The following is a 21,803-nucleotide window of genomic DNA, read 5'->3' as shown; positions in this document are numbered from 1 at the left end:
GCACTTGGGACGGGCGCCCAGCATCCACTACGGACTACGAGAAATAGATTTACCGGTAAGTAAAATCTTATTTTCTCTAACGTCCTAGTGGATGCTGGGGACTCCGTAAGGACCATGGGGATTATACCAAAGCTCCCAAACGGGCGGGAGAGTGCGGATGACTCTGCAGCACCGAATGAGCAAACACAAGGTCCTCCTCAGCCAGGGTATCAAACTTGTAGAACTTTGCAAAGGTGTTTGAAACTGACCAAGTAGCCGCTCGGCAAAGCTGTAATGCCGAGACCCCTCGGGCAGCCGCCCAAGAAGAGCCCACCTTCCTTGTGGAATGGGCCTTAACTGATTTAGGCAGCGGCAACCCAGCCGCAGAATGAGCCTGCTGAATCGTGTTACAGATCCAGCGAGCAATAGTTTGCTTTGAAGCAGGCGCCCCAAGCTTGTTGGAAGCAAACAGGATAAACAAAGATTCTGTTTTCCTGACCTTAGCCGTTCTGGCTACATAAACCTTCAAAGCCCCGATCACATCCAGTGACTCGGAATCCTCCAAGTCAGTAGTAGCCACAGGCATCACAATAGGTTGGTTTATATGAAAGGATGAAACCACTTTCGGCAGAAATTGTGGGCGGGTCCGCAATTCTGCTCTATCCGCATGGAAAACCAGATAAGGGCTTTTATGTGACAAAGCCGCCAATTCTGACACACGCCTAGCCGAAGTCAAGGCTAATAGCATGACCACCTTCCACGTGAGATATTTTACTTCCACCATTTTGAGTGGTTCAAACCAGTGTGATTTCAGGAAACTCAACACCACGTTAAGATCCCAAGGTGCCACTGGAGGCACAAAAGGGGGCTGAATATGCAGCACTCCCTTTACAAACGTCTGAACTTCAGGCAGAGAAGCAAGTTCTTTTTGAAAGAAAATGGATAAGGCCGAAATCTGAACCTTAATGGAACCCAATTTAAGGCCCAAAGTCACTCCCGACTGTAGGAAGTGAAGGAAACGGCCCAGCTGGAATTCCTCCGTAGGGGCATTCCTGGCCTCACACCAAGCCACATATTTTCGCCATATACGGTGATAATGTTGAGCCGTCACATCCTTCCTAGCCTCTATCAGCGTAGGAATGACCTCATCCGGAATGCCTTTTTCTGCTAGGATCCGGCGTTCAACCGCCATGCCGTCAAACGCAGCCGCGGTAAGTCTTGGAACAGACAGGGCCCCTGTTGCACAAGTCCTGTCTTAGAGGCAGAGGCCACGGGTCCTCTGTGAGCATTTCTTGCTGATCTGGATACCAAGTCCTTCTTGGCCAATCCGGAACAATGAGTATTGTTCTCACTCCTCTTTTTCTTATGATTCTCAGCACCTTGGGTATGAGAGGGAGGAGGAAATACATAGACCGACTGGAACACCCACGGTGTCACCAGTGCGTCCACAGCTATCGCCTGAGGGTCTCTTGACCTGGCGCAATATCTCTGCAGCTTTTTGTTGAGGCGGGATGCCATCATGTCCACCTGTGGCAGTTCCCCCGACTTGCAATATGCGTGAAGACTTCTTGATGAAGTCCCCACTCTCCCGGGTGGAGGTCGTGCCTGCTGAGGAAGTCTCCTTTCCAGTTGTCCACTCCCGGAATGAACACTGCTGACAGTGCGCTTACGTGATTCTCCGCCCAGCGAAGAATTCTGGTGGCTTCTACCATCGCCACCCTGCTCCTTGTGTCGCCTTGGCGGTTTACATGAGCCACTGCGGTGATGTTGTCTGACTGAATCAGAACCGGTTGGTCGCGAAGCAGGGACTCCGCTTGATGTAAGGCGTTGTATATGGCCCTTAGTTCCAGGATGTTGTTGGAAATTTCTTCCCTGTGTGACTGCCCCCCACCCTCGGAGGCTTGCATCCGTGGTCACCAGGACCCAGTCCTGAATGCCGAATCTGCGACCTTCGAGAAGGTGAGCATCCGCAGCCACCACAGGAGAGACACCCTGGCCCTGGGGGATAGGGTGATTAACCGATGCATCTGAAGATGTGATCCGGACCACTTGTCCAGTAAGTCCCATTGGAAGGTCCTCGCATGGAACCTGCCGAAGGGAATGGCCTCGTATGAAGCCACCATCCTTCCCAGGACTCGAGTGCAGTGATGCACTGACACCTGTTTTGGTTTTAATAGATTCCTGACCAGTGTAATGAGCTCCTGAGCTCTCTCTATCGGGAGATAAACCCTTTTCTGGTCTGTGTCTAGGATCATGCCTAGGAGAGGCATATAAGCTGTAGGAACCAACTGCGACTTTGGAATATATAGAATCCAGCCGTGTTGCCGTTACACTTCCAGAGAAAGTGATACGCTGTTCAGCAACTGCTCTCTTGATCTCGCTTTTATGAGGAGATCGTCCAAGTACGTGATAATAGTGACACCTTGCTTCCGCAGGAGCACCATCATTTCCGCCATTACCTTGGTGAATATTCTCGGGGCCGTGGAGAGACCAAACGGCAACGTCTGAAATTGGTAATGACAATCCCGTACCGCAATTCTGAGGTACGCCTGATGAGGTGGATAAATGGGGACATGAAGGTATGCATCCTTTATGTCCAGAGTCACCATAAAATCTCCCCCTTTCAGGCTTCCAATGACCGCTCTTAGCGATTCCATCTTGAACTTGAACCTTTTCAGGTATATGTTCAGGGATTTTAAATTCAATATGGGTCTGAATGAACTGTCTGGTTTCGGGACTACAACATGGTCGAATAATAACCCCCTCCTTGTTGAAGGAGGGGAACCTTGACCACCACCTGTTGAAGATACAATTTGTGAATTGCAGTTAACATTGTTTCCCTCTCGTGGGGGGAAGCCGGCAGGGCCGTCGGTGAGGGGGCATCTGCTCAAAGTCCAGCTTGTATCCCTGAGACACAATATCTATTGCCCAGGGATCTAACAGGGAGTGAACCCACTTGTGGCTGAACTTACGAAGGCGTGCCCCCACCGGGCCTAGCTCCGCCTGTGGAGCCCCAGCGACATGCGGTGGATTTTGTAGAGGCCGGGGAGGACTTCTGTTCCTGGGAACTAGCTGTGTTGTGCAGCTTCTTTCCTCTGCCCCCGCCTCTGGCAAGAAAGGACGCACCTTGGACTTTCTTGTTTCTTTGTTCGAAAGGCTGCATTTGATAATGTCGTGCTTTCCTAGGCTGTGCAGGAATATAAGGCAAAATATCAGAATTACCAGCTATAGCTGTGGAGACCAGGTCCGAGAACCCTTCTCCACACAATCCTCAGATTTCCATATGCCTCTTAAGTCGGCATCATCTGTCCATTGCATATTCTACAGGACACGTCAAGCAGAAATCGACATAGCTTTGACTCTAGGACCCAGTAGACTCATGTCTCTTTGGGCATGTTTTATATATATATATATATATATATATATATATATATCTATCTTAAGACAGCATCTTTAATATATATATATATATATATATATATATATCTCTATATATATATCTCTATATATATATATATATATATATATACACACATACTAGGGTCTCAATCTCTGCTGATAAGGTACCTGTCCACGCTGCCACAGCGCTATAAACCCATGCCGACAGAATCGCCGGTCTGAGTAGTGTACCAGAATGTGCAAGCTATCTGCAGGATCCCTGAGAATAGCTGTTACGTCAGGGCTACCTTTTGGGCAAATGTGACACCCTAGGGGAAGATTCCCATCGTATCCTGGCCCTAGTGGGGAAAGGATACTCCCTGAGAATTCTTTGTGGGAAACTGCAGTCTCTTGTCTGGAGATTCCCGCTCTTTTTCATCATGAGAGGAGGGAAATTTACCTCAGCTTTCTTCCCCTTAAACATGTGTACCCTTGTGTCAGGGACAGATGAGTCATCAGTGATATGCAAATCATCTTTTATTACAATAATCATATATTGAATACTTTTCTGTCATTTTGGCTGTAACTTTGCATTATCGTAGTCGACACTGGAGTCAGACTCCGTGTCGATATCAGTGTCTATTATTTTGGATAGTGAGCATTGAGAGACTCTGAAGGTCTCTGCGACATAGGGACAGACATGGGTAGATTTCCTGCCTGTTCTCTAATCTTTTGTGCAATAAATTCACCTTAGCACTAAATTACACATATCCAAACAGGTGTCGGCGTTGTCGACGGAGACACCCTCTCACACACATATTTGCTCCATCTCCTCCTTACAGGAGCCTTTTACCTCAGACATGTCGACACACACGTACCGACACACCACACACTCAGGGAATGCTCATCTGAAGACAATTCCCCCATAAGGCCCTTTGGAGAGACAGAGAGAGAGTATGCCAGCACACACCCCAGCGCTATTAACCCAGGAATAACACAGTAACTTAATGTTAACCCAGTAGCTGCTGTTTATATTGATTTTTGTGCCTAATTATGTGCCCCCCCCTCTCTTTTTACCCTCTTCTACCGTGTAACTGCAGGGGAGAGGCTGGGGAGCTTCCTCTCAGCGGTGCTGTGGAGAAAAAACATGGCGCTGGTGAGTGCTGAGGAAGAAGCCCCGCCCCCTCGACGGCGGGCTTCTGTCCCGCTTTCATGTACAATTTTTGGCGGGGGCTCATACATATATACAGTGCCCAACTGTATATATGCAAACTTTTGCCAAAGAGGTCTCTAATTGCTGCCCAGGGCGCCCCCCCCCCCCCCCTGCGCCCTGCACCCTTACAGTGACCGGAGTATGTGGGTGTAGTGTGGGAGCAATGGCGCACAGCTGCAGTGCTGTGCGCTACCTCAGTGAAGACTGGAGTCTTCTGCCGCCAATTTCGAAGTCTTCTTGTTTCTTTCACCCGTCTTCTGTCTTCCGGCTCTGCGAGGGGGACGGCGGCGCGGCTCCGGGATCGGACGACAAAGGGTGAGATCCTGTGTACGATCCCTCTGGAGCTAATGGTGTCCAGTAGCCTAAGAAGCAGGACCTAGCTTCAGAGAGTAGGGCTGCTTTTCTCCCCTCAGTCCCACGATGCAGGGAGTCTGTTGCCAGCAGAACTCCCTGAAAATAAAAAAAACTAACAAAATACTTTCTTATAGCAAGCTCAGGAGAGCTCACTAAACAGCACCCAGCTCGTCCGGGCACAGATTCAAACTGAGATCTGGAGGAGGGACATAGAGGGAGGAGCCAGAGCACACCAGAATCTAAATTCTTTCTTAAAGTGCCCATGTCTCCTGCGGAGCCCGTCTATTCCCCATGGTCCTTACGGAGTCCCCAGCATCCACTAGGACGTTAGAGAAATTCAGATAGCAGTACACTTTTTCTTAACTAACACTGTCTAAAATGACATGTAGAATACTTACGTGTCTGTAAATGCACAGCGCTGATGAGACAGGCGGCTTTACAGAGGAGACAGTGCCCTGCATTCCCGGAGATCAGCTCAGCTATTAGTGAAGATGGCGCCAAAATGTCTGTCAGGGAGTGAGGGAGAGTGAAATGCAGCTCCAGGGCGGTAACACAAGCAGTAGATGGTGCCCGGAGCTGGGGGAGGGGCTACAGTTCAGCACCTTATCCCCTATGCTGTTCCTCACCACCGGGTACTATGGAGCCTATGTGAAATGGTTTTTAGTAAATCCGACCTGTGCTCCCTTGCCTTGGTGGATATAGTGGGGTCCCTGCGCTGTACAGTGTCCACGCCAGTGGCGCGGTCTGTCTCCTGGGACCGCGGCCGGACCGCGATTGAGCAGCGGGTCCCACCTTTCGGACCCTCCTACCTTCTCCCTGATGTCCAGCCACGCGATCCTGGAGAGTATCAACGGTGGTGTGCCTGATGACCGGTGCGCCTCCACTGCAAGTACCCGAGAACCCGGCCACAGGAGTATGCAGCGCTGCTGGGGAGGTGATGGAGCCGCAGCACAGAATGTTAGAATGACATAAACAGTGCTGCGGCCCTTGAAGTCTTCTTAAAAAGCTCTTTTCAGGACTGCCTAACACAGCCCCACCTGTTAGTGACCTACTCTGCAGGCACCAATTTACAAACTAAGCTGAGCTCCAGTGCCTTAAGACAGGGTTATAGAGGAGGTGGTGCAGTGCATCCTGGGAACAGTCAAAGCTTTAGCCTCGGATCAAGATCCAACTCTACACCCCCGATGTATTCCCTGTGGAATCCCAGTGTACCCGCTGCAGAAATATTGTTATTATTCTAATTATTAGGAAGCACACAGTGTAGGCAGCATTGTACATAAGATATCATATACCATTTCATAAGTACATAGCAAGAAAACAAAACATTATAAGAAAAAACATGAGGAACGAGGACAGGGGTTAAGTATAGGAATAGAATTCAGTGAAGCTGGTTGCAGAGAAGTAAGCCAGATCATGGGGGTAATTCTGAGTTGATCGCAGCAGGATTTTTGTTAGCAGTTGGGCAAAACCATGTGCACTGCAGGGGAAGCAGATATAACATGTGCAGAGAGAGTTAGATTTGGGTGGGTTATTTTGTTTCTGTGCAGGGTAAATACTGGCTGCTTTATTTTTACACTGCAATTTAGATTGCAGATTGAACACACCCCACCCAAATCTAACTCTCTCTGCACATGTTATATCTGCCTCCTCTGCAGTGCACATGGTTTTGCCCAACTGCTAACAAAAATCCTGCTGCGATCAACTCAGAATTACCCCCCATATGCTGTTCATCAAGAGAGGAAAATAAGATAAGTAGCAATCAATCAGAGACCAGGAAGGAGCGGGCTGCTGTAGCTCAGGTGGGAAATTATGAGTGGGTGAATGAGACTGTTTGTGGCATCGGGGTAAGGAAGGCCTGAATCCTGGAAATGTTTTGGAGGTGAAAACTGCAAAATGGAGAAAAGGCCTGAATGTGAAGAAATATAACATTGGTATGTCATACATGAAGAAAACGTCAAAATGACATGAAGAAGGTATAAGATATACAATCAATCAAGAAGATGCTGCTATAATTTTCTTAATTTTAAAGAGAAAAAAAAAGAAATTACATTTTAGTGTAATAATAAAAACAGTGTGCCAATTGCTTTGTGACAGTAATGTATATAGATGAGTATTCAACAGTTTAATTATCCCTTTGCTTACCAGTAGAGTTTCCTATTGCTGGTCACTGATTGCGGTATTATATTCAGCTGCTGCTCTGTATAGTTCTATAGCACAGGTTCTCAAACTCGGTCCTCAGGACCCCACACAGTGCATGTTTTGCAGGTCTCCTCACAGAATCGCAAGTGAAATAATTAGCTCCACCTGTGGACCTTTTAAAACGTGTCAGTGAGTAATTAATACACCTGTGCACCTGCTGGGTTAACTGCAAAACATGCACTGTGTGGGGTCCCGAGGACCGAGTTTGAGAACCACTGTTCTATAGTATGTCAATTATAAATGTTACGTCAATGCTAATTGGTTGCCATGGCAAACATCTCCACTGGCTCACTTCTCCACTTTTTTTTTTTTTCAAATTCTTTTTTTATTTCAATTGAAGCATATCAAAGAATCACATCAAAGTACAATGATAAACATGTTCGATAAAGTTCGTCACATGAACACTGATCTGTTATATATTCGAGACAGATTAACAAAGTAGTCTATTGTTAGGACCAGAGTACATATATATGTCACAGCGAAGTTTCCTTCAAGTATTGACAAGTATTAAAAATAAATGAGATAGAATGAGTCCGGATCCATGCCCACCCCCGCACCTACACCCACCTCCCCCTATGGCAAAGTGTTACAGTCCCTTTTGGGCTTAGCCGGCCACAAACGAGATCGGGGGGTCTTGTTCATAAACTCTAGTTTCGTACCATAAAGTATTGCGGAAACATTTCCATACTTGTTCCTTTAGTGGGTGGGATAGAGTTTCTATGTAGCTTTCCCATGTTTCGAAAAAAAATTCAGTGAACTTTTCCTTTCGTAGGGAAGCCTCCAGCCATTCCATTCTGAAAATGTGGAAGATCTTCCCTAAAATAAGAATTTACTTACCGATAATTCTATTTCTCGGAGTCCGTAGTGGATGCTGGGGTTCCTGAAAGGACCATGGGGAATAGCGGCTCCGCAGGAGACAGGGCACAAAAAAGTAAAGCTTTACTAGGTCAGGTGGTGTGCACTGGCTCCTCCCCCTATGACCCTCCTCCAGACTCCAGTTAGGTACTGTGCCCGGACGAGCATACACAATAAGGGAGGCATTTTGAATCCCGGGTAAGACTCATACCAGCCACACCAATCACACCGTACAACTTGTGATCTAAACCCAGTTAACAGTATGATAACAGAAAGGGCCTCTTAAAGATGGCTCCTTAACAATAACCCGAATTAGTTAACAATAACTATGTACAAGTATTGCAGATAATCCGCACTTGGGATGGGCGCCCAGCATCCACTACGGACTCCGAGAAATAGAATTATCGGTAAGTAAATTCTTATTTTCTCTATCGTCCTAAGTGGATGCTGGGGTTCCTGAAAGGACCATGGGGATTATACCAAAGCTCCCAAACGGGCGGGAGAGTGCGGATGACTCTGCAGCACCGAATGAGAGAACTCCAGGTCCTCCTTTGCCAGGGTATCAAATTTGTAAAATTTTACAAACGTGTTCTCCCCCGACCACGTAGCTGCTCGGCAGAGTTGTAATGCCGAGACCCCTCGGGCAGCCGCCCAAGATGAGCCCACCTTCCTTGTGGAGTGGGCTTTTACAGTTTTAGGCTGTGGCAGGCCTGCCACAGAATGTGCAAGTTGAATTGTGTTACAAATCCAACGAGCAATCGACTGCTTAGAAGCAGGTGCGCCCAACTTGTTGGGTGCATACAATATAAACAGCGAGTCAGATTTTCTGACTCCAGCCGTCCTTGAAATGTATATTTTTAAGGCTCTGACAACGTCCAACAACTTGGAGTCCTCCAAGTCGCTAGTGGCCGCAGGCACCACAATAGGTTGGTTCAGATGAAATGCTGATACCACTTTAGGGAGAAAATGCGGACGAGTCCGCAGTTCTGCCCTATCCGAATGGAAGATTAGATAAGGACTTTTATAAGATAAAGCCGCCAATTCAGATACTCTCCTGGCAGAGGCCAGGGCTAGTAACATAGTCACTTTCAATGTGAGATATTTCAAATCCACCTTTTTCAATGGTTCAAACCAATGGGATTTGAGGAAATCTAAAACTACATTTAGATCCCACGGTGCCACCGGAGGCACCACAGGAGGCTGTATATGCAGTACTCCCTTGACAAAAGTCTGGACCTCAGGGACAGAGGCCAATTCTTTTTGGAAGAATATTGACAGGGCCGAAATTTGAACCTTAATGGATCCCAATTTGAGACCCATAGATAATCCTGATTGCAGGAAATGTAGGAAACGACCCAGTTGGAATTCCTCCGTCGGAACACTCCGATCCTCGCACCACGCTACATATTTTCGCCAAATGCGGTGATAATGTTTCACGGTGACTTCCTTCCGTGCCTTAATCAAGGTAGGAATGACTTCTTCTGGAATGCCTTTCCCTTTTAGGATCTGGCGTTCAACCGCCATGCCGTCAAACGCAGCCGCGGTAAGTCTTGAAAAAGACAGGGACCCTGCTGTAGCAGGTCCCTTCTCAGAGGTAGAGGCCACGGTTCGTCCGTGAGCATCTCTTGAAGTTCCGGATACCAAGTCCTTCTCGGCCAATCCGGAACCACTAGTATTGTTCTTACTCTTCTTTGCCGTATGATCTTCAATACCTTTGGTATGAGCGGCAGAGGAGGAAACACATACACTGACTGGTACACCCAAAGAGTTACCAGTGCGTCCACAGCTATTGCCTGTGGATCTCTTGACCTGGCGCAATATTTGTCCAGTTTCTTGTTGAGGCGAGACGCCATCATGTCTACAATTGGTCTTTCCCAACGGTCTATTAACATGTTGAAGACTTCTGGATGTAGACCCCACTCTCCCGGATGAAGATCGTGTCTGCTGAGGAAGTCTGCTTCCCAGTTGTCCACGCCCGGGATGAACACTGCTGACAGTGCTATCACGTGATTCTCCGCCCAGCGAAGAATCTTGGCAGCTTCTGCCATTGCACTCCTGCTTCTTGTGCCGCCCTGCCTGTTTACATGGGCGACCGCCGTGATGTTGTCCGACTGAATCAACACCGGCTTTCCTTTCAGGAGAAGTTCCGCCTGGCTTAGAGCATTGTAGATTGCTCTTAGTTCCAGAATGTTTATGTGAAGAGACTTTTCCAGACTCGTCCATACTCCCTGGAAGTTTCTTCCTTGTGTGACTGCTCCCCAGCCTCTCAGGCTGGCGTCCGTGGTCACCAGGATCCAATCCTGAATGCCGAATCTGCGGCCTTCTAATAGGTGAGCCTTCTGCAACCACCACAGAAGTGACACCCTTGTCTTTGGTGACAGGGTTATTCGCAGGTGCATCTGCAGATGCGACCCTGACCATTTGTCCAACAGATCCCTTTGGAATATTCTTGCATGGAATCTGCCGAATGGAATTGCTTCGTAAGAAGCCACCATTTTTCCCAGGACTCTTGTGCATTGATGTACTGACACCTTTCCTGGTTTTAGGAGGTTCCTGACCAGATCGGATAACTCCTTGGCTTTTTCCTCTGGAAGGAAAACCTTTTTCTGAACCGTGTCCAGAATCATTCCTAGGAACAGCAGACGAGTTGTCGGGATTAAATGGGATTTTGGAATATTCAGAATCCACCCGTGTTGTCTTAGCACCTCTTGAGATAGTGCTAAAGCTGTCTCCAGCTGTTCTCTGGACCTTGCCCTTATTAGGAGATCGTCCAAGTATGGGATAACTAATACGCCTTTTCTTCGAAGAAGAATCATCATCTCGGCCATTACCTTGGTAAAGACCCGAGGCGCCGTGGACAATCCGAACGGCAGCGTCTGAAACTGATAGTGACAGTTTTGAACAATGAACCTGAGGTACCCCTGGTGTGCGGGGTAAATCGGAACGTGTAGATACGCATCCTTGATGTCCAAGGATACCATAAAGTCCCCTTCTTCCAGGTTCGCTATCACTGCTCTGAGTGACTCCATCTTGAACTTGAACTTTTTTATGTAGAGGTTCAAGGACTTCAGATTTAGAATAGGCCTTACCGAGCCATCCGGCTTCGGTACCACAAATAGAGTGGAATAATACCCCTTTCCTTGTTGTAATAGGGGTACTTTGACTATCACCTGCTGAGCGTACAGCTTGTGAATGGCTTCCAACACCCTCTCCCTTTCGGAAGAGACGGTTGGTAAAGCAGACTTCAGGAAACGATGAGGAGGATCCGTCTCTAATTCCAACCTGTACCCCTGAGATATTATCTGCAGGATCCAGGGGTCTACCTGCGAGTGAGCCCACTGCGCGCTGTAATTTTTGAGACGGCCGCCCACTGTCCCCGAGTCCGCTTGAGAGGCCCCAGCGTCATGCTGAGGTTTTTGCAGGAGCCGGGGAGGACTTCTGTTCCTGGGAAGGAGCTGCCTGTTGGTGTCTCTTCCCTCTTCCTCTGCCTCGTGGCAGGTACGACAAACCCTTTGCTCTCTTATTTTTGTAGGAGCGAAAAGGCTGCGGTTGAAAGGTCGGTGCCTTTCTCTGTTGGGGAGTGACTTGAGGTAAAAAAGTGGATTTCCCGGCAGTAGCCGTGGCCACCAAGTCTGATAGACCAACTCCAAATAACTCCTCCCCTTTATACGGCAAAACCTCCATGTGACGTTTTGAATCCGCATCGCCTGTCCACTGTCGTGTCCATAAGGCTCTTCTGGCTGAAATGGACATAGCACTCACCCGAGATGCCAGTGTGCAAATATCCCTCTGTGCATCACGCATATAGATAAATGCATCCTTTATTTGTTCTAACGACAGTAAAACATTGTCCCTATCTAGGGTATCAATATTTTCAATCAGGGATTCTGACCAAACTACTCCAGCACTGCACATCCAGGCAGTTGCTATAGCTGGTCGTAGTATAACACCTGCATGTGTGTATATATTCTTTTGAATAACTTCCATCTTTCTATCTGATGGATCCTTAAGTGCGGCCGTCTCAGGAGAGGGTAACGCCACTTGTTTAGATAAGCGTGTGAGCGCCTTGTCCACCTTAGGGGGTGTTTCCCAGCGCGCCCTAACCTCTGGCGGGAAAGGGTATAATGCCAATAACTTTTTTGAAATTATCAACTTTTTATCAGGAGCAACCCACGCTTCATCACACACGTCATTTAATTCTTCTGATTCAGGAAAAACTGTTTGTAGTTTTTTCACACCATACATAATACCCTGTTTTACGGTATCTGTAGTATCAGCTAAATGTAACGTCTCCTTCATTGCCAAAATCATATAACGTGTGGCCCTACTGGAAAATACGTTTGAATTTCTACCGTCGTCACTGGAATCAGTGCCTGTGTCTGGGTCTGTGTCGACCGACTGAGGCAAAGGGCGTTTTACAGCCCCTGACGGTGTTTGAGGCGCCTGGACAGGCATTAATTGATTGTCCGGCCGCCTCATGTCCTCAACTGACTGTTTAAGGGAAGATAAACCATCACGTAATTCCACAAATAAAGGCATCCATTCTGGTGTCGACCCCCTGGGGGGTGACATCTGCATATTTGGCAATTGCTCCGCCTCCACACCAATATCGTCCTCATACATGTCGACACCCCGTACCGACACACACCGCAAACTCACAGGGAATGCTCTAATGAAGACAGGACCCACTAGCCCTTTTGGGGAGACAGAGGGAGAGTCTGCCAGCACACACCACAAAGCGCTATATATACAAGGGATATCCTTATATTAAGTGCTCCCTTATAGCTGCTTTAATATATAATATATATATATATAGCCATTAATGTGCCCCCCCTCTCTGTTTTACCCTGTTTCTGTAGTGCAGTGTAGGGGAGAGACCTGGGAGCCGTCCTGACCAGCGGAGCTGTGACAGAAAATGGCGCCGTGTGCTGAGGAGATAGGCCCCGCCCCTTTTTCGGCGGGTTCTTCTCCCGCTATTTTTCCAGTCAGGCAGGGGTTAAATATCTCCATATAGCCCCTATGGGCTATATGTGAGGTATTTTTAGCCTTGTATAAGGTTTATATTTGCCTCTCAGAGCGCCCCCCCCCAGCGCTCTGCACCCTCAGTGACTGCCCAGTGAAGTGTGCTGAGAGGAAAATGGCGCACAGCTGCAGTGCTGTGCGCTACCTTATGAAGACTGAGGAGTCTTCAGCCGCCGGTTTCCGGACCTCTTCACGCTTCAGCATCTGCAAGGGGGTCGGCGGCGCGGCTCCGGGACCGGACTCCACGGCTGGGCCTGTGTTCGATCCCTCTGGAGCTAATGGTGTCCAGTAGCCAAGCAGCAAATCCACTCTGCATGCAGGTGAGTTTACTACTTTCCCCCTAAGTCCCACGTTGCAGTGATCCTGTTGCCAGCAGGACTCACTGTAAAGAAAAAAACCTAAACTAAACTTTCTCTAAGCAGCTCTTTAGGAGAGCCACCTAGATTGCACCCTTCTCGTTCGGGCACAAAATCTAACTGGAGTCTGGAGGAGGGTCATAGGGGGAGGAGCCAGTGCACACCACCTGACCTAGTAAAGCTTTACTTTTTTGTGCCCTGTCTCCTGCGGAGCCGCTATTCCCCATGGTCCTTTCAGGAACCCCAGCATCCACTTAGGACGATAGAGAAAAAAAGTGATAATGGTGGGGCTGTGGGTTGTATCCACATTTGTAGAATGCATTTTTTGGCAGCTGCAGAGATCATCATCAATAATTTTTTAACACCCCGTGCCATCCTAGTGCCTTCCGGCATCATACCGAATATTGCCCATTCAGGGGAAAGCGGTAGATAGTTGACTAGGTGTTGGGTAACATATCTCCATATTTGGACCCAGAACCTCCGGATTATAGGGCACTCCCATAGGCAGTGAAACAGCTCAGCTTGTTGATTACCGCATCTAAGACAGGACGCGTCTTCCAATAAACCCATTAAATGTCTACGGTGTGGTGACAGATATGTTCTGTGCCATATATTTAAAAAGAGTTCGGTGTATGATGCGGAAGGTATCAGCCTGATGGATAATTCAAGGTGTTTCAGCAAATTTGTTACAGAAAGGGATGGGAAATGTTCTGTCCATTGTGCTAATCCCGTTGTTGTATCAGTATATTGTAAGGGCGTGTGTAAGAATGAGTACAGGGTAGAGATAGCCTTGGAAGAGGGGTTCCCAGCCAGCAGTAATTTATCTAACGGGTTGTCATAATCCTGTGGGGATAATGTTCTAGAGATAGTAGCCACATAATGTTGAGCTTGTAGGTATGCCAAGGGGAACGTGTTCAGTATTGGAAAAAGTTCCACTGCCTGTGCCAGCGTAAGTGGTTTTTGCGATTCCCTATGTATGATTTGTCGTATGGAAGTAATACCGTACCGTTCCCAAAGCGTGAAAGGGTGACTCGCATTACCATCCTGAAAACGATTATTGCGGACTAGGGGGAGGAAGAGGGACGCATGCGGATTTAGGGAGCATTTACGTCGTAAGATATGCCAGACCTTCCGAGTGGACATTAGCAATGGGTTCGCTCGGACCGAGATAGGTATCTCTTCTTCGTGTAAATGCAAGAAGGAAGTTATACTACCACCACCCAGGAAGGCAGACTCCAAGGTCGTATTGGAGTACATATTCCCTCCATGCAGCCAATCTCTCAGATAGCGTAAGTGGGAGGCGTAACTATACTCCAACACGTTGGGGAGATTTACACCTCCATTTTGCCTATGCTGTTGTAATTTTACCAAACTAATTCGTGCTCGTTTACCATTCCAAATGAATGTGCGTATTATTTTGTTGATTTCTGTCGTGGCATTTCTAGAGAGTAAAATAGGGAGGGATTGCAATGGGTATAGAAGTCTAGGAAATAGGATCATTTTCACCAGGTTCACTCTGCCCAAGAACGATACTTTAAGATGTTTCCAGCGTTCAGTATCCTCCCTCATACTGCGTATAATTTGTTTTAAGTTAAGACTGTATAGGTTTGTCAAATTTTTTGGGATCTGTACCCCTAGATAAGTGATCGCTTTGGTTTTCCATCCAACTATGGCTTCTCTGAACCAGGCCGGGCGCGCATAGCCCGGTTTTAAATATAGAGCCGTGGATTTTTCAAAGTTGACCTCGAATCCCGATACTCCTCCAAATTCCCTAACACGCTCCATCAGCGGTCCCAGGGCCCTCCGCGGCTCCGATAGGAACAAGAGGACATCGTCGGCGAATGCCGATATTTTTATCTCCTCCACTCCGACACTGATTCCTCTAAATTGAGTCCAATTCTGTAGTACCCGCAACATAGGGTCCAATGCTAGGTTGAAGAGTAGGGGTGAAAGGGGGCAACCCTGTCTCGTCCCTCTAGTTAGCTCAATTTTATCCCCTTTTGTTCCATTAATTAATAATGAGGTATGTGGTTGGGTATAGAAAAATTTTATTAGAGATTGGAACGTTAGTCCAAAGCCCCTCCTCACTAGTATATCGTGTAGATAGGGCCAGGAGACCATGTCGAATGCTTTAGTTGCATCTAGGCTTAAAAGCATGTTTGGGGTATCTGTTTGGAGATTCGCCGCCATTACTGCAGCTATGGCAGTGCGAATTCCCTTTACTGAGTGTCTGCCTTTAGTGAAGCCCAGTTGGTGGTCTGTGAGCATGGATGCTAAAAAGGATTGGAGCCTATCTGCCATTATCTTGGCTAGGATTTTGAAGTCAACGTTCAACAGTGTAATGGGTCGGTAAGAGGATGGTAGGGAAAGGTCTTTATTGGGTTTTGGTAGAAGAGTTGTGAAAGCCTGATTAAAAGTGGGGTATGTAGGAAATTCTGATTGGATATGTCTATATAAGGCATGTATTGCTGGGATGGCATCATGGTGTAAGAGTTTGTAGTATTCTATGGAGTAGCCATCCGGTCCTGGTGATTTGTTGAGATGCATAGAAGAGATTGCCTTAGCAATCTCCTCCTCTGTAATTGCTCTCTCGAGGTCTTCCCTTTGTAAGGGTGTTATGCAAGGGAGATTCGCTTCATCCAGTAGTTTATCTGACAAGACCGGGTCATGTGGGGTCGGTGCATAAAGCTGACGGAAATAGTTCTGGAATGTCCGTGCGATGTCCGCAGTTTTAGTGTGTAGGGTGTTAGTGTGACTGTCGAGTATAGTAGATATGTGTCCATGTCGCTTAAAGCTTTTGGTCATATTTGCCAGCAAAGTTCCCGTTTTGTTTCCCCAGCGGAAGTATTTTTGTTTAGTGTAGTCCAGTTTTTGCTGGGCTTGTGTTACTAAGAAACTATCATATAGTTGGCGTGATTTAATGTAGGTGTCATGGGTGAGGGGAGTAGGATCTGAGATGTATGCTGCCAGGTGTGTCCGCATAGTGTTTAATAAGTCATCATGTTGTGCCTTGTTCACCCGATTTCTGTTCGCTACATATGACATAATGTGTCCCCTCATTACGGCCTTGGATGTTTCCCAAAATAAGACAGGGTTGTCCCAATGTTCCAGATTGTCGTCCAAGAACTCCGCCCACTTCAATCTAAGAAACTTTTTGAATTGTTCTGAGTGGAAGAGGTAAGAGGGGAATCGCCAGAAAAATGGGCGTGATCCCACTGATCGTACGTTGAGCGTAACCGACACTGGGGCGTGGTCGGAGACCGCAATGTCCCCTATCTGGGTATCTATAGTGTCAGAAAGTAGGGGCGTGGACAACAGTATGTGATCTATGCGAGAGAAGGACCCATGGACCGCCGAGTGGAACGTGTAAGACCTATCCGTGGGGTTAAGCGTTCTCCACGGATCAATTAAAGAGTGATCCGCGAGTAATCTAGAAATCTGGCGCCACTGAGGGGCCATCAGGTTCGCCGGGGTCGGGTGTTTGTCGATTAGAGGGTCTAAGATTGTGTTGAAATCACCGCCTATTATGAGTTCATAGTTGCTTCTACTATGGAGTAATTGGGAGATACGTTGGTAAAAAGCTGGTTGATCAACATTAGGAGCATACAAATTGAGCAGAGTGAACCTAGCATCATATATCTGAATGTCCATAAGAACGTAGCGGCCCTCCGAGTCCAAATTTGTATTTAAGATGGTGTAGGGGAGGTGTCGCGCCAAGATTATTGCCGCTCCGCGCGATTTAGTATGGTAAGACGCAGAAAAGCAATCCCCAATCCACCCATCACGTAGAGCGGAGTCCTCTCCCCTCTTCCAATGCGTCTCTTGAATGTAGACAATATCAGGTTTGAGTTTTTTAAGGGCAGAGGTTACTTTTTTGCGTTTTATTGGGGTGTTGAGACCCCCCACGTTCCATGAGGTAATCTTGATGGAGCGGGGTAATCGTTGGGTAGGGTTGTGTGGTTCAGGGTGGTAAGTCGTCATCCTATTCCTGACGGGGTGCGTATGCAGATACAGGTATATCTATTGTGCGTGGGGTCGCTCCTGTCCCAGCAAGCAGGGCAAACCCCAAGGGCGCGTAGCAGGCATAGATCCGTACCCAACATAGAAAGTAAAACCTTGTACAGTGAGTATAACCATAAACATTTCAGCTTCAAAAGAAAATTTTCAAACTTTTTCCCATCCAAACAGGTATCGCGCCAGCCCCTGAATAACATTTCAGTGGGTGGCAAACATAGATAGAAACAATGCATAACATGAAAAATAAGCATTACACCAACTATAGGTGTTAACATATTATTGGTAAATCCAAAGTTGTCGTTTACCACGAAGTCAGGAGAGCATGTCGTCTCAATTCCTGTGAGCCATAAAGGCTCATTAATGAGAATAGGAACCTATATACGATCAGGTGAGGTCCTAGATTGGCGAGTCAATTGTAGGTGAGCCCGGGCTTCAGTTGGGTTGTCAAAAATAAATGTTTGCCCATTCTCTGTGATTTTTAGTTTTGCCGGATATAACAATGCGAAACGTTTGTTGTTGTCAGCTAGAAACTTACATAGCGGTGAGAACTCTTTACGTTTCTGGGCCACCGTGACGGAGAAGTCCTGGAAAATGAGGATTCGATGATCCTCAACGACCAGGTCACGGTTCCGTTTAAAAGCAGTTAGGATCTTCTCTTTGTCACGGTAGTCCAGAAATTTGGCGATTACTGGGCGGGGCCTCCTATCAGGTCCATCACGCTCTGGGCCCAGTCTATGGGCTCGTTCAATGCGAGGGATGTCCATGTCACTACCAAGGTTGAGCGCCTCAACTAGCCGCGTACTTATAAAATCTGTCAAGGCCGACCCTCTAATCTGTTCAGGGATGCCCACAAAGCGGAGGTTATTCCGCCTGTGTCGATTTTCTAAGTCGTCTACCTTGTCGACAAGCGTTTGGTATGAGGCCATGGTAGAGGAGTTGGACGACCGTGTGGTAAGTAAGTCGTCTTCAACGTCACTAACCCTTTGTTCCAATGTGTCCAGTCTATTAGTGTGGTCAGTCAAGGAAGTTAGAGCTGAATCTAGGGACGTTTGTAGTTTGTCCAACCTTTTATCGATTTTAGGCATAAGTTGATCAAATTTAGCTTCAAATCTGGGGAGGAAATTTTTAAGTTTTTCATCAATCATGGGCATGAGTAGTTCAAATTTCTCCTCTATTTTTGGCATTAACACATTGAGTAGTGACGATGCCACGTCCGAGGGTGGTGCAATAGGACCTCCACTTTCCCCTATTGAATGTACAGGTGAGGAGCTACCCTGTGGCGAGGGTGGGGAAGGGCCAGATTTCGCTGGCGTTTTTTTTGGGTTAACCATAGTACGAGTAGTTCTGGGTGGGAGTGAGGACAGTGGTTTGTTTAAAAACTTGTCCATATACCAAGCAAAAAGATAAGTGACCCTGACTCCAAGGTATCAAGGATGAGACAGTTCCAACCCGGGGTTGATATAACAAGATAGAAGAGAGACCGCTCTCCTGAGAATTAACGAGGTCACATTTTAAGAAATCAAGAAGTAGCTACTAAAATAAAAATAAAAATGGCCCTGATCGCAATACAATAATGAGTGCGTTTAGGAAATTGTACAAAAATCTGAGTAGTAGTTGAAGCACTAACATTAAGGTCTAAAGGATGAGACCCACCCTAATATCTAGTGAGTCACAGATACTATAAGTATTTTTCTCCAATAGTATAATGCAGCACTATAAATCTTATAACAAGTATTTTCGAACCGGCCACCAGGTGGCAATACAATCACAGGAGAGAGTATCTGTATTTCAGCATGTCGGCTGTATGCGGGTATATATAAGTGAAAGAAGAAAGTAAAGAAAATAAATAAAAATGAAGATAAGATAATAACAGTCCTGCAATTCAATGGGACAGAGGTGTGTTTCTTCAATATATAGGACAGTTCACACCATCCTTTGGATAGATATAAGCAGTAGTTGGAGCTTAGGTAACACAATACAGTTCAGAGCAGCTCTTTCTGTATGTCCCTGAGAATAGAAACACTATAATGGCCCAGCCGTCCAGGCTCTTCGAAGATATCAGGGATAAAGAAAGTATGAGAGGGATCACTGGGTGGGGGGGGGAGTGTAGGGGGGGGGGAGTACGGAATACACACAAGGAGGGAACGGATTAAAGTAAAGGGAGGAATGTAGATGGTTATAAGAAGTGTTAATGAAAAAGAGAAAGGTGGGATCACAGACTCAAACAAAGAAAAAGCGTAGGGCAGGCCCACACGTTCAATTATGTGGAAAAGCCCTAGGGAATGTGTTATAGTCTTATCACAATGTGCAGAATAGACCCTGTTGTTTCACTCTAAAATCTATATTTCACATAGAGAGATAAATTAACAGTGAGCGGTATCTCCAGCGTAATATAACAGAAGAGAAACCTCTCACTGCCCACCAGAATCTCAGAAAAATCCCGGACAGTTCAACACGATATCAATTGTAACTCGGTAATGCAAGAATCATGTAAACACTGGATTAAAATATAGGCAGGTAGAAAAATAGATGAGAGGCAATATAGAAAATGTGCAACTTAACCACCAGGTGGCAACGTAATCCTCAATATAGAAAGCTTTTGCGTCTAAACATAGAGTGCATATATCCAGAGACAGGGGAAAAGAAATCACTGGTTTCCTAACAAAAAACAAACACAAAAAACCCCTGGACCTACAGATTTAAGATCAAATAAAGTTACCCTGGGTAAGGGGTGATTTGATGTGTGCAGTTGAGAAAGCAAGGTACTCCTATAAACTGCTTGTAAGTAATCCACGGACAGCCACAGCACAGTTCACTAAAAGCAAAGTGGAGATAGTTCAGGGGCAAGTCCTGTATCCTGGTTGGAACCAGCCACCTCACCTCATTCAGTGTGACACACAGGAGAATATGTGTCGACTTCCCATATTATTGAAGCACAATTTCCCAGAGAAGTGTCAGGAGAGAAGCAATAGTAGGACAGAGAGGGTTAAAATAGGATGGGTATAGGGGAAAGGCGGTGAGGGAGTAGAAGACACACTAGGATGGGTTGAATAGGAGAAAAACGAGTGAATGGATATCAGAGATTGTTAGTAAAGGTAGAAAAAGGAGAGGGGTGACACTTAGTGTTAGTACCTGGGGGAGAAAATGCACTCCGTCCTGTGTAGGCAGGTAAACAGCAGCCTTGTTGATATTATAGCAGAGGCTGCAGGACTTCCCAGACAAGGTCACCGGATGGTCTCTGTCTTAGCCGTAGAGCTGAAGGTATGGGGGGCAGCAGATATTTCGTGATCCTCTGGACGCACCTATGGGTCTTGTAAAACCGGGTTTGGCAGTCCCAGGGGTGATGTTCCCTTCGGGGTCCCCCACTCCACAACCCGGCAGACTGATGTTTAGGCAGTGCAGTGGCCGGAGAGATGCATCCTCGTCCCGTACGGTCCCGTCAGTCACTCACAGCCCGGGACAGAGTGTCCTCCTTTGCTGCAGCCGCAGCGTGTAGAATAGAGCGAGCACCGAATTTAGGAGTATCGTGTGAGGCTAGGGACAGCTCGCACCCCGTCACATCAACGAGGGTCGCAGGTAAGAGCCGGTGTAGGTTCTTTCCTCATGGGTCCCGGCTGTCACACACAGCCCGGGATAGAGTGTCCTCCTGTGTTGTAGCCGCGCGTGGTAGGGCGATAGCAGGTCCCCGCCGTTGTGTGTAGAGCAGAGCGGATGCCAGACTGAGGAGCAGCCGATCACCGGAGGCTGGAGGCAGCTCGTGTCTCGTCGCCGCAATCCTCAACCAGGGCCGTAGGTGGGGGCCGGCGTGGTCACGTCCCGAACGGGTCCCGTCCGTCCCTTACCGCCCGGGACAGGATGATCTCCTCCGCTGCAGCCGCGTGTGTCGGGGTGTCAACAAATCCTCACCGCAGCATGTATAGCAGAGCGGGCACCCAACTGAGGAGCGGTAGACCGCAGGAGGTTGGAGGCAACTTGCGCCTCGTCACAGCAACCCGCACCGAGGGTCGCGGACAAGTGCGTGTATGTTCCAGCAGTCACACGTCCCGCAATCCCCGCAGCCTCACACCAACGGGAACAAGCACAGAGTCTGGGAATAGCAGACTGTAGATGAAGGATAGCAGCCTCCCTCTATCGTCAGCGACTCATAGCGGGGATTCCTCACTTCTCCACTTTAATCGCTGCTTAGTACATCTCCCCCATAGAGAACTATAAACCTGAAACTACCTGCATTAACTCATTCTGTGTATTGTACCTGGATATCCTTGTTTAGAATCCGGCCCATAGCTGGGAAAGAACCATCTTTTTTCTGGTGCTGGATGATCCAGTCTTTTGCTGCAGACAACTCTAAAGGATCGATGAAGATGAAGCCACGGGACTGAGCAAAGGATTTCAGCACAAAAGCAGTTAGCCTAATGAAAGGACAGAAGTAA

General features: G+C 47.4%; 1 protein-coding gene across 2 annotated transcripts in view; it reads right to left on the bottom strand.

The window, feature by feature from the left end:
* CPAMD8 (C3 and PZP like alpha-2-macroglobulin domain containing 8) overlaps nt 1-21,803 on the bottom strand; it is a 300,356-nt gene that overhangs the window by 70,260 nt on the left and 208,293 nt on the right. For both annotated transcript variants that reach the window (XM_063914497.1, XM_063914498.1), the window contains exon 28: nt 21,626-21,782. In XM_063914497.1, the coding sequence (XP_063770567.1) occupies nt 21,626-21,782 (157 nt within the window). The remainder of the gene's footprint in view (nt 1-21,625; nt 21,783-21,803) is intronic.

This window comes from Pseudophryne corroboree, chromosome 1 (assembly GCF_028390025.1).
Source record: "Pseudophryne corroboree isolate aPseCor3 chromosome 1, aPseCor3.hap2, whole genome shotgun sequence".
In the NCBI taxonomy this organism is placed as follows: domain Eukaryota; kingdom Metazoa; phylum Chordata; class Amphibia; order Anura; family Myobatrachidae; genus Pseudophryne; species Pseudophryne corroboree.
Note: the sequence above shows the minus strand (reverse complement) of the source record. Positions and strands in the feature narration are given on the sequence as shown.